The sequence below is a fragment of the Erpetoichthys calabaricus genome, chromosome 2, assembly GCF_900747795.2.
Source record: "Erpetoichthys calabaricus chromosome 2, fErpCal1.3, whole genome shotgun sequence".
Taxonomy (NCBI): domain Eukaryota; kingdom Metazoa; phylum Chordata; class Cladistia; order Polypteriformes; family Polypteridae; genus Erpetoichthys; species Erpetoichthys calabaricus.
In genome coordinates this window covers 268,213,434-268,226,894 of record NC_041395.2, presented here as the reverse complement: position 1 = coordinate 268,226,894, position 13,461 = coordinate 268,213,434, and the positions used below count along the sequence as shown (strand labels likewise).

Sequence of the window (13,461 nt, the reverse complement as noted above, 5' to 3'; positions counted from 1 at the left end):
GTTTGCTATGCACAGAAAGCAAAGTGCTCTTTAACCAATCTGATGAACATGCAACAGTTCATATTCGTTTACATACATCCACTTCAAAGTGATTACTTTCCACATCTTAAACCCACTAGACAAAACAAAAGGGGAAAAAAGTCACAGGGATCTCTTTAAACTCAGTTTTAATTTTCGTAATATATATATATTTTAGGGATCACCAGAAATTGGTAGCAGTAAATATTCCAAAGAACGTTTCGATCGCTTTTCTGTTTTATTCAGAACAGCATTTCATTTTCAGTCAATTACAAAAAATAAAAGAAAAAAAAACTTTTAGTTTTCAAAGTTATACAGATTTGGAGTTGTGGATAATAGACTGTGGACCAATACATCATAAAATGATGTCTTGTATACATCATCTGGTAATCTTTAATTGCAGAAAGATTGAGGGTTGTGTTAACAAATATCCATTTATAACCTACAAATCAATCTCATTAACTGTAAAAACATGTATAACCCACAGGTTAAATTCAGGAAGACAGTAGTTGGTTTGTATTTGATAGCCAACTATTTTGGAACTCACTGGTGTAACGCCCAAATGATTTTCTGTTTTGCTATAAATTTGGAAAGAATATGGGACAACTGGCCCTACCTCACATTTCTAAGTCTACATATTAAAATTGGCATAAACAATTGCATCTAATTTATAGCAGAGAGGCAAGAGTAGATTCAGTGGGAAACCGAGCTGGAGAGACAGAAGTGTTAACACAGTTCCAGACAGGACATTGCACACATAGGCAATGATACAATTACAAACCCGAAAGCAAGACAACTGTGCCACACCTATTACAGATTACAAAAGTGTTTCAGCGTTACAGCTCTTGCCATTTGAAATAAATTTGAAGAGCAAACACTGAAACTCAATGAGTAAGAAGGAAGGGTAATGGGAAATCACAGAAAGTATAAAATTGAACCTGGGAACAACACTTATGTTTAAAAAATGGCTAGACAATTCTTGACACACAAATGAATATTCAATCACCTCAATATCAGCAAGGCCATAACAGAAATGTAAATTAGTGATTTTACCTATAGAGGAGGATACGTCAGTTATCAATAGGGATGGTATTTGCCAAAATGACAGATCAACCAAAAGAGTTGAGTGGTAGTAGGGAAGATTTCAGCCCCTTAATTTATTGCCTGGCATGGCTTCAAAGAATATGAATAAGTCTAGTATATGTCAGACATCCTTTGAAGTGTCAGAAACAGAAGGAAGTCCATATAAGAAAAGATAAACAGGCTTTATTATAAAGTGAGACAGATTTAGCCAAATCCAGTGATAAAATTTACTTTTTACAGAAAGCTGAACTGAACTGAAGAGGAGAGAGAAGAAAAACTTTTATTAATACCAAGTCCAATAATAAAGTGCAATGCAGATAATAAATAAAGTCAATTAATAATTCAAAGTAAAAAATCGTTCTTGTGGCGATTTTAAAAAAATTAACATTTTATTTCAAAAGATTCTAAGGCATCATGTTTAAGCTTCTTCACAAGTCATCTGCAACTCTCATTCAGTCTCCCAGTTCACCCTTGTGGGTCCTCCCAGCTGGAAACAACGCCAACAGCAGTGATCACCTTCTCCCAACTGCCATCCCACATGCCCGAATCACGAAACACACCAAGAAGCACTTCGCCGGGCCTCCATCTTCCCAGACGCACTATCTGCATTCCCTGGATCATTCAACGAGAACACCAATAGGAGCGAAATTAACTACACCCCCACGCAGAAGCCTGACCACACCACCTCCTCTCCTCCTCCGCACCAACCTGATTTTGCCTTGCTATTTCTTTTCCAACTGTCCTCCAACTATTCTCCTATTGTTTCTCCCGGTACTGCTCGAACTCTTCTTTTTAACTGTTCATCAATACCCAGAAGTCGTTCCGTCACACTATGACACACCAGTGCCCTGCACCTCTGAGTTTAACTGCGCTTTTTTTTTTTTTAAGCATTTGAAACCTTTAATATTTGCACTGCCATGGACTTCATCTCATGAACACAGGAAATGCCTGAATATGCGAGAAGTGCTGCTGAAGGAGTGATGCATTTTAAATCATGCCTACCAAAGCTTATCCTGCCAAAAAATAACAACATATTTTACTTATAGAGCGTATTTGATGTTGAGGGATATAGAAAGGAAGGCGTTTCATGAATGATATGAAGATTATCGGAGGCTACACAGGAAATTGATGTAAAACTATAGCAAACAGGTTTAACAATCCAGATCATGTTCAGGAATTCTAATACTTCCCTTGTTTTTACCTTGTTTTAATAAGAATATGACAGTTACTGTGGTGTAGGAACTCATAACATTTAAAAAATGTGAGGAACAAAAACAGTTGATACAAGTCAAGTGGAATGCAATCAAGTCCAATTTAGGCAATAGGCAGCAAATGCCTTTTCACATTGGTAAAAGGCCATAAGTTTACTGTGCTCAGCTGTTTGAAACACAACAGGCCTGATGTGGTGGATCTCAACCCCCTCCCACTGCAACAGAAGAGCATTCTTCTCAGCTCAAAGGCATTCAATTTTAACTTCATTATTTTTATCGCATTATTTTTTTAGCCATTAAGTAGGGGCAATATTTTCCAACAGAGACGGCTAAGACTCAAGTTTAGCAGTTTTTAATTTTACAGTGGTTACAACAATATGTGAATCAAATTTAAATGTTTCTAGATACTACTCTTTTTAGCTTACCAAAGGATTTCTGTATCCTCTACTGAGCTAGTATTATCTCCAAATTTGCATTTAGTGTAGCCAATAACTGATTGCAAAATTATTTATTATTTTGAAAGAGAACACTGAATCTCCAATTGCATGCAAATGTTTGCAAGCAACACCGACATATAATAGGAAGAAGAATTAGATATCCTGAAAGGGGGGATGGAAAAGGGAATCAGTAATAAGAGGGACCAGGACTAGGATTTGTGACCAGGAGAAAGACATAGGCATAGATTAAAGTCTTCACAGAATTTACAAAGAGAATGTGCTGAATCAGAAAAGCAATTGCTAAGTGGTGGGGGAAATTTATCAATAAACTAATCTATTACTGCATTTGCATCCAGTACCTATGTAAGTTCGTAGATTTAGGCTCATTTTTTTTTTTTTTTTTAAAGTTCAAGTAGCTTAACATATCTTGGCTCCATTGTTAAAAAGAAGACATCAAAGGATTCTTCCATTTGAACAAAATAAGATGGCAAAAAACATTACCATACTAAAGAGAAAATTACTGTAATAGGATTAAGAATTATGGAACTCCAACAGTGAAGATTGTGTTGGGCTGAATGACAAAGACGTAACAAGCCATTAACATAATCTAAAGAAGCAGAGTTTTGGAGCATGCCCGGATAGCACGTTGCTGCACCCACCACATGGGATCCGAGTGCAGTGGGTGACACCTCAGCAACACACTTTTTTTGTTCCCCCTCTTTACACAGTGGCTGGAGTGCCAATCCTGCCACCAACCTCCATGTTTTCCCTTTAAGTTGGAACACAAAGTAAACACAAGTTGAGGGCCTTGCTCAAGAGCCCAAAGGAGTACAGTCACTTCTGGCATTTATGGGATCTGAACCAGCAACTTTCTGATCGCTGGCGCAGATCCTTAAGTCTCAGAGCCACCTAAAGAAAACTTGACCAAAACTATAATAAGCAGCTTAGCTTGTTTCCAATCTTTACTCCATAATGCAAGAAGCAATAGAAAGAAAATGCACAAACTAGAGACAAAAGTATTTACCTGAGACAATACTTTTGTAGGAATTAGAGTCATGGACAGGAATATATTAGTGGCTATACATGCTTCAGGAAGAACAGATAAGAAAAGAAGCAGTGTAGCACTATATGTGAAAAATAATACTCTGGCCCATAAATTCAAAAAGGAAGAACAGAAGTCATCAGAATTAAATAGGAACACATAATAATTGTTTTATTGCTCCTGGTTTCAAATCCCAACCCAGTCACTGAATGTACTGAATGTGCAATAAAGAGGACTTAGTGATTATGGGTGATTTTAACTTTCCAAACACTGATTGGGAAGCTCCTATCAGAATTACAAAAAAGACAACTTAAATGGTGCTAATAGCAAATGGTGTCTTCTCACCTAGTTTGTTTCAAGCACAACCTGTGGTAATGCCTGTCTAGATCTCATCTTTTCAAACAATAAAGACAGAATAATCAAAACAGAAGTTACTGATACTTTAAGCAACAGTGATCACAACATGGTAAAATTTGAGATTCTTTTTAGAACACACAAATGTACACCAAAACAAAGAATTATTTTCAGAAAGCAGACTTTATGGGGCTGATGAAGTATCTAGAAAACACAGAATGGGGAAAGTAAACAAATTCACCAACTATGAATGAAATGACATTCAGAGACATTTTGATTCAGGCTCAAACTATGTTTATTCCTAAAACAAATAAAACAAAGAAAAAAAAAACCACTAAAAAAAATAAGCAGAAATGGATAAAAAAGAAGAGAATTATTAAAGAAGTAAACTGAAAAGATACCAGACACTACAGCATTTGAAAAGTCAAAAGTGAAACTGGAAGAAAAAAATGCTTTTGAAGCCAAAACAAACGGCGAGCATTTACGTTTTGAGTACTACTCCAGTAAAAAGATGGTAAAAGAAGCACAATACCTGAACAAACTCCATCAGATGGTGAACCCTGGACACATTGGAAGCTGTTGTGGAAAATGGGATGATGGCAAAATTGGATGCCATCATGAAAAACTCCCTCCAGGAGGTGCTCTCTAAGCACTTTTAGCCATCACAGGCTTATTCCATCACAGTGTGTTAAGAAGAGCTTCTGAGGTTCTTTTCTGGCCACTGATATCAGGCAATTCAATGAAAAGTGACTCTTACAAACAGAATCTAACCATGCATACATTTTTGAATGCCTGGGTACAGAGATAGAGATGGCTTACAAGGTTTACATGTCAACCCATTGTTCGAAGATCAAATTGTAAAATTGCATTCCCAACAGTGTTTCAAAGCATTTAAGGGAGTGTAGTTGTGAAACCAGAAACTCCATCGGTTAGGCTGTTTTCATTTATAGTTGTACACAAAAGTATAACAGCAGTGAATTGAGTTAAGGAAAATTACAAAATAATCTGACTTTCCCACAAACATGCAGAAAAAGAAAAGCAACAAACATATCCAAATTTTGTCACACAAAGCTGCTGACTTATAATATATATATATATATATATATATAATGTCAATGTATATTATATAATATATAAGACAAATTGTAATCTTGCAAAAGATTTCTAGAACAGAACTGCTCAAGTAGTGCAAAAACGTTATTGGTATACTAGTTTATCCATAACATAAGAGATTCCATATCTTAGATGGTAAAGACATGTTCTTCAATTGTTTTTTAAAGCAAATAAGGAACTCTTTCATGTTGTTCAAATTAATTCCAGTATTCTCACCTGAAAGGGATTAAAGTCAAGAGCCCTTACAGGTCCTTTGTGTTTCTCGCATTGCCCTACGATGGTTTCCTTTTCTGTTGCCAAAATATTTGAGGGGCTGTACACAGTGACTACACCATTATCTCCACCACCTATAAGCAATCCAGGAGCTTCAACTTTGTCCATCTCATAATTAACCCAGATCAGACTGTGAAACCTACAAACAGAAAGCATACATATCATGTGTTAAAATTTTAAACAAATAATATTCAATACCTGTGGATTTCAGTTTAAATAATCAGAGTAAATTTGTGTTTTTCAAAATCTTTGGTTAGTTTTTAGAATAAAAATATTGCTGGAGATAAATGAATGAAAAGCACTATATGGCAGATTTATTTTTCCGTTGTTAATGGGACAAAAATTCAGTAATACTTTACCTCTACAAGAACTTTATTAGTTACAGCATTTTTCATACCTATTTGTAATGGAAAGGGATCCTCTGGGCTTCATGTCTAGCGATGGATCCGAAAAATCCAACTCAAAAATCTCCAGGGCTGAAGTTGTGCTGAAAGATGCATCTAGCTGCTGTGCTGAAGTACCTATACAAAACAATAAAATAAGAAGCCATAAAAGACACATACTACAAAATCCCAAATAGTAACGGCTAAACAAGTATTAAGTATTATATTTTTACTTTTAACGTAATATTGTAAATGAAAAAAACCCAGCAAGCAATGTTATGCATTTTGTGGAAATAACAAAACTTAGTTCTGGTTTCTTTATCAAAGAGTGATTTAGATAGTAATATATACTGTACAATATACAGTATACATACACTGAACATACTATAAAAACTACTGGCCTGCACAAAACTGATATTTTAATACCGCTTTCACCAATGTCCTGATGGTTTAATTCTGCCTTCATCCACTCACAAATCAGAAAACAAAAAAACAAATTGAATATGCAAAAGCAAATCATAAAACGCAAAAACATATTGAATACACAAAAACAAATCAGAAACAACAAATACAAATTAAGCAGCACACAAAAAACAAAAAAAAAAAAAAACTGATGAAACCCCAGTTGGCTCTGCACTTCTTTGGATGAGACTGCGTGATGTTAAGCAAACGTTATCATTTCTGTATATAAAAATACATATAAAAGATACAAGATCTCTTTTACCTTTCAATGTTTTCGCTTCCACTACACCACTCACTGAATAGCTAGGATTGGATCATGATGTATGCTTATCTTTCACTGTTTTTTCCACCTCAACTTTGGTTATTCGCTGCTCTTTTGTTTTCATACATCTCAGTTTGTTTGCACAGTCACCGTTTTATTTGCATACTGTTCCATTTGCATTTGCTGTTTGATTTTTTGTTTTCGCGTATTTTAATTTGTTTTTGCTTTTCCAAAATGTTTTTCTGTTCTCTCATTTGTTTTTTCATTTTATTATATCATATTCAATGCGTTTTTTTTTCCCACTTCACCTATTGGTACCTGCCAACTGCCTCAGGACTCCGACAAGCTTTTGTGCATTGTACTTCAGGGCCACCAAACCCAGCCTGAAGAGATACAACTTAACTCCCATGCCACAAACTTTCAAGTCAAGCCCTACAACTCCCAAAGAACTCCAGTTTCATCCCTGGCACATACGTCAATCAAGTCCAAAATAAACTGAATAAAGCCTTTGCCAGAGGCCAGGTTATATTGCTGAATATTCTAACACACACAATCTATACTTTTCTGATATTTAGTCACTTGACACTTTTGGGTTATAAATGTCAGTTTAGTTTGTCCTTGATAATGATTAATGAGTAACATTTTAAGTCTTGAGATGCTGGACTTGCTGCTATTATATGCTAAAACCAAAGCATCCATCAAAGCAAACAAACAGCAATTGATTTCTTATCAACAAAATAACTGGCATTTACCTGGACTTAATAGGTTTAAAACTGCCTTTTTAAGTACTTTTTCATTTTATGTACCTCTTTTTACTGTCTCCACCAACATGCAGCTTCATAGCAAGCTACATGTAACTTCCTGAATGACAGGAAACTGCTCTTTTGTCAGTGTTCTCACTGGCTGCTATATGGACATACAATACAGTAACCCTAATTCTGGATTATATGAATGTACAGCAGGTATAAAATGAATCTGTACAAGCATGATGAATACTGGAACATAAACAAAAAATAATATTTAAAATTTACAATGATTAAACTTCTGGGAAGAATTGCAATGTATTTTTTTAAAATACAAAGATATGAAACGTCACTACCTCAAGTGACCTCTGCTCCAGTGATGGGCATGTCCTGCTCCAAGTCCCCTGACCCTATTTCCTCAAAGGAAGGTGTGTCAGTGGGATTTCGTAGGTCCCTGAAGTGCTCTTTCCACGGCCTGATTATATCCCCAGGTGACATTAGCAGCACTCTGTCATTTTCCATTGCCCCGCCAAAACTCCTCCCTTGTCTGAAATTTTTGCATCTGCAACTACCACTGCCATGCTCCACTTCACCTATTGGTACCTGTCAACTGCCTCAGGACTCCCACAAGCTAACCAAGCTCGAAAGGCCTACTTCAGTCTGAAAGCTCCCTTTACCAATACAGTCCATCACCGAGTTTGGAGATTACCAATGCGACAGGCACCAAGGACTTTACATCTGTAGCTCTGCCAATTGCACACCAATAAGCGCCTTTGTTTTGCAAATGTGTCAATTGGTATAAAGGCAAGTAGCCTGCTATCCTATCCCCCACTGAATCAGCTGAAGTTAGACACAAAATTTTCACGGCTAAAGTCTTTTTATCTGGGAGTGAGGAGTCTGGAATTGTATAGGAAAACAACATATTGTTATTTGAAATACATACACATCATGTGTGTTTCGTGTCTACAACACTTTGTAAATGTGGGACAAAAGCAAATGAGAGGCAAGAAGCATTGAACATTAAAAAAAAAAACAGAAAACTTCTTCATATGTTATAGTAATAACAACAAAATGTCGATGAGAAGTGTATAATGTGTGAAGACTGAAGTCCAAATATCAAATAAACACTTTCACAAAAGGTATAGCAAAACAAGTGTGCTTTTATTCAAGAATAAAACCAAAGAAAAAGAGATTGGTCAATTTACATATTGCTGTCAAAGTGTGAAAACTGAAACCCAAATATCAATCGTTACAAAGTAAAGACATTTGCATGCATATTTTTGCACGTTTCACAGTGGAAATGCGTCTGTCTCAGACATATCTGCTTGCCTGGTGCAGAGGTAAGAACTGCTGCTTCGTAAACAAGACATTTTGCTGGTTCGATCCCAGGTCATCTGCAATTAGGGAGTTACTAAGGAGGTACTTAATGATTATCAAATTGTAGAAGTACTGCAACAAATACAAAATCAAAAAAATTATAAAAGGACCATGGGCCTCATGTATAAATGGTGCATAGGCACAAAAATGTTGCGTAAGCCCATTTCCACGCTCAAATCGTGATGTATAAAACCTAAACTTGGTGTAAAGCCGCGCACATTTTCACGGTAGCTAAATGGTTGGCGTACGCAAGTTGTCCGCTCGGTTTTGCAAACTGCCGGCACCCAGCATCAAAGCAGTGCTACTGTTCCGGTGTGGTTTCCCTTTCTTTTTTAGATCCACATCCCTGACGCGGTTTTATCAAATACACTGAAATTAACCGCATATTGTTTATTAGTTTAATGCATCGGATTGTAATTAACCTGTAACAATATATATACATATATATGGAAGAGAAGGTCTGTGATACGGTTTGCATATTTGCAGCTGGAGATCCACAACGGGAGAAAAATTAATCACATATCATAAAGTAGTTTTTATTCCTGAGCTTTCATACATTTAACTGGGACAAGGTACAAGTAAAATTTAAGGCCAGTACTAAAAGTGCCAGAGAGCTTGCCGAATCTTGGCTATCAAATGTGAATGCCATCAACAGACACTTGGACATAAATCCAGCATATGCAAACTTAAGAAGAACATGTTCATAATAAATAAACTGTACACCCAATACCCCCCCCCCCCCCCCGATCACACTGACTTAGCCACCTCTCCCACCCTCCACATAATTTTTTGCTATATATTGCCTTTGATTCTTGTAAGTCTAAGCATTATCCTCTGATGAAGTCCCCTGTATTCCACCACAAAAACATGCCTTTTCAGCTGCATAAAAAAATGAATGTTTAAGCTAGTGACTAATTACATATTTTTATCATGAAGTGTTTAATTTGCATTGTAGAGACCAACATGACCGAGACCTTCGCTATTGTTGATTTTCATATTATCTGGTCATGTGTCGGCTTGTTTTGTGTCTCATTATTGTTTGGCTGCTCATTAAGGCAAGAAATAAATAATGTGTCTGAGTCACGTCAATTAAAACTAAGGCAAAACAAGTTAATCAGCAGCAAAAATAGCTCACTAATTAAGAAGATGGTTAGATTTAAAACTTGCAGCCACTGCGGCCCACCAGGACCAGAGGTGGACACCCCTTCTGTAGCTAATTGAAAATAATTTTAGTTTTATTTCAGTTAAGCCTTTTTAGCTACATTGAAAGTTTTGCTTTATCATCTCAATTTTGTTTACAAAAATGTTTTTTACATAGATGATTTTACTTTACTACTTTTTTGGGATCACAGGAAATGCCACTACAAAGGATATGAACTCAACAGAACTATTTCGAATCATGGCCAGCCTCTTGGTGTGCCAAACCAGAACACTGCTGGTATCACAGAATCAGCAATTGCCATTATAGTCTTCATCATTACTGAGACAATGCCCCATAAAGTCAAGCACTAGCACCTGCCTGGTTTCTGATTTATTCATTTCCTAAGAAAGTCTCCATTCTATTTCTCAAACCCTTCTAATTTAAATAATGTACCTAGATAGTCGCCACTCAGACATCTCACCCTGCCCAGTCTATACCCACACATCTATTGAATATACTCATACTTTGCATAAGGACTACTTGCTGATCATCTATCTTGATCTTGTGTATGGGCTACTCAAATCTAAGCTACTCCTAAGCTTTGATATTACATAATAGTTCTCCAAAGTTCCCTCAGTATATCTAGGTGGGGCCCAAACAATAGTTCAATCACAGGAGGAAAGAGAATCCCCAGGCCTCCTCATCTGCAAAGTGTTACTACTAATACTCTGAAGTAAATGGAATCCACCCAGAACTCCCCACACCACCTGATACATTAAATAAGTACACACATTTTGTCTCTTCTTAGCCTAGTTAACACACTGACATATGTATAGATTGAGAGTTGAATACTTCCACAATGCTTATTCCAATCAAGAGTTGTGGGGCAGACTTGATGTTGGCTGCATTGGACACAAGGTAATTGTGAGACAAGGTCTGCTGCAATTACAGTGACTAAAAGAACCAAGAGACAAAAACACAAGATGCAAATCAAACACAGGTCAGGCAGGGTCAAAATCCAGAAGATCAAAAAGATACATGAGTGAAAAAAGTATTAGGCAAGACAAAAAGTGGATCAAAAGCCCAAAATGAAATACAGCATTTGGCCTACTTGGTAAGCAAAGTAATTCTCTCTAAAGATTGAATTTTATCCAACTAAGGAATAACACCACACAGAGTCTTCATCATATTTAAAGTGGAACTTCTGCTAAAGGCACCAATATGTCAGACACCTGATGGGACTCTGTATCATTTAAACAAAGGGCCTGAAAATAAAATAAATCATAAAATATATCCCAAAAAGCCTGTAAAATGTAATACTACAATCACAAAACCTCACTCACACAAACATCAACATAGGCTTGTGCACAAATTTAAAACAGCAGTCCTCATAACTTAATAAGGATGCAAAGAAAAGAAATCTCTCTATTATAAAAAAAATCCTGGAGAGAAACAGTAGGGTATCAAGACGTGATCTTCACGTTAAGATCACGGGAGACAGTTAAAAGAGCCGCGAGGACCTTAAACATGAGACATTGTGTCAAGAGATTGACCCAGGACCGTCTCGCGATGACGTAGAACATGAGATTCTTGCAATTCACGCCCTACTTGCAATCAATATCAAATAAGATAATGGGGCAGCAAAACATTCAGTCTTGTGAAGGATTTGAGCACACACAGATCCAGGGTCTCAGCGCATATAAAGCATATAAGGACAATACGTTATAAATGAAACGTCGACGAATAAGTGAAGAAGAAAGCAGCACAGAGAAAAGAGACTCGAAAGCGTTGCAGAGAAAAATGAGCAAAAAAGAAAAAATAATCTAGGTGCAAATTCAGAAAACATGGAAAGTAATTATCAGCTCGTAACAAGTGGAATTGAAACAAAGCACATCCAATTGGGCTCAGAATTAAAAGACAGAGTAAAAGACAAAGTAGAACTTCATAAACACGTTCATAAACATTGGCGCTATACACATGCAGAGCAGATTATGAAAGCAGTGGAATTCGAAAGGCTCAAAAAAAAAAAAAAAAAAAAAAAAAAAGAAAAACGTATGCGCGATACAAATGTGGAGAAAGTTCAAGAATATGAAAGTAGGAAGATTAGAAAGATATAAAAAAAGAAAGTAACGATCGTAGTAGCGCAAACAAATGGAAATTATTACTCAAAAAATGGAAAATAATCACCACAGACCAGGTGTCATTGAAAAAAAAGCAGGACAAAGCGAGGTCAGAAATAAAAGACAGAGTAGAAAACAAAGTAAAATGTCATAAAGAGGTCACAAAACAAAGGAGCCAAACACATGCAGAGCAGGTTAGAGATAATGAAAACTGGAATTCAAAAGATGCAAAAAAAAAAAAAAAACGTAGGCGCAAAACAAGATACAGAATATGAAAGCAGAAAAAAATGACAGTGTCAAAAAAAGAAAGTACACATCGCATTGGCCCAAAAAAAGAGAAATTATTACTCGGAGAAATAATCAAAAGGTGAATAGAGATCGAATATATGGACACAGGTGATATGTCAGAAGTATGTAAATATTACAAGACTTTGAAGTTTAAGTCAGAGAATTTCAAAAACGTGTTTTACCTCACATACATTTATTGGTTACTTTGCAAAAAAAAATTATTAACTGCTGATGATGTAGATCGCTTTGTCTGTGCTGAAATTCCAAACAGAGAAACCTATCCTGAATTATGGTACAAAGTCATTAAACACGTCTCACTGACCTCACTTAAAAGATTGAGCATATTGGAACTCGAAAGATTCCAAATACAGTGATCCCTCGCTATATCACGCTTCGCCTTTCGCAGCTTCACTCCATCGCGGATTTTATATGTAAGCATATTTAAATATATATCGCGGATTTTTTGCTGGTTCGCGGATTTCTGCGGACAATGGGTCTTTTAATTTCTGGTACATGCTTCCTCAGTTGGTTTGCCCAGTTGATTTCATACAAGGGACGCTATTGGCTGATGGCTGAGAAGCTACCCAGTTTACTTTCTCTCTCTCTCTCTCTCTCTCGCTGACTTTTTCTGATCTTGACGTAGGGGGATTGAGCTGGGGGGCTGTTCGCACACCTAGACGATACGGACGCTCGTCTAAAAATGCTGAAAGATTATCTTCACGTTGGCTACCTTCTGTGCAGCTGCTTCGTGAAGCAACATGCAGCACGGTGCTTCGCATACTTAAAAGCACGAAGGGCATGTATTGATTTTTTTATCTGTCTCTCTCTCTCTCTGCTCCTGACGGAGGGGGTGTGAGCTGCCGCCTTCAACAGCTTTGTGCCGCGGTGCTTCGCATACTTAAAAGCAAACAGCCCTATTGATTTGTTTGCTCCTTTGAAGAGGAAGATATGTTTGCATTCTTTTAATTGTGAGACTGAACTGTCATCTCTGTCTTGTCATGGAGCACAGTTTAAACTTTTGAAAAAGAGACAAATGTTTGTTTGCAGTGTTTCAATAACGTTCCTGTCTCTCTACAACCTCCTGTGTTTCTGCGCAAATCTGTGACCCAAGCATGACAATATAAAAATAACCATATAAACATATGGTTTCAACT

General features: G+C 36.7%; 1 protein-coding gene across 5 annotated transcripts in view; it reads right to left on the bottom strand.

Annotated features, from left to right (window-relative positions):
- Positions 1-13,461, bottom strand: part of sec31b (SEC31 homolog B, COPII coat complex component) — a 122,401-nt gene that overhangs the window by 98,815 nt on the left and 10,125 nt on the right. For all 5 annotated transcript variants that reach the window (XM_028795505.2, XM_028795509.2, XM_028795508.2 and 2 more), the window contains exons 3-4: positions 5,929-6,052; positions 5,475-5,670 (exon numbers count right to left, since the gene is read on the bottom strand). In XM_028795505.2, coding sequence (XP_028651338.2) covers positions 5,475-5,670; positions 5,929-6,052 — 320 coding nt within the window. The remainder of the gene's footprint in view (positions 1-5,474; positions 5,671-5,928; positions 6,053-13,461) is intronic.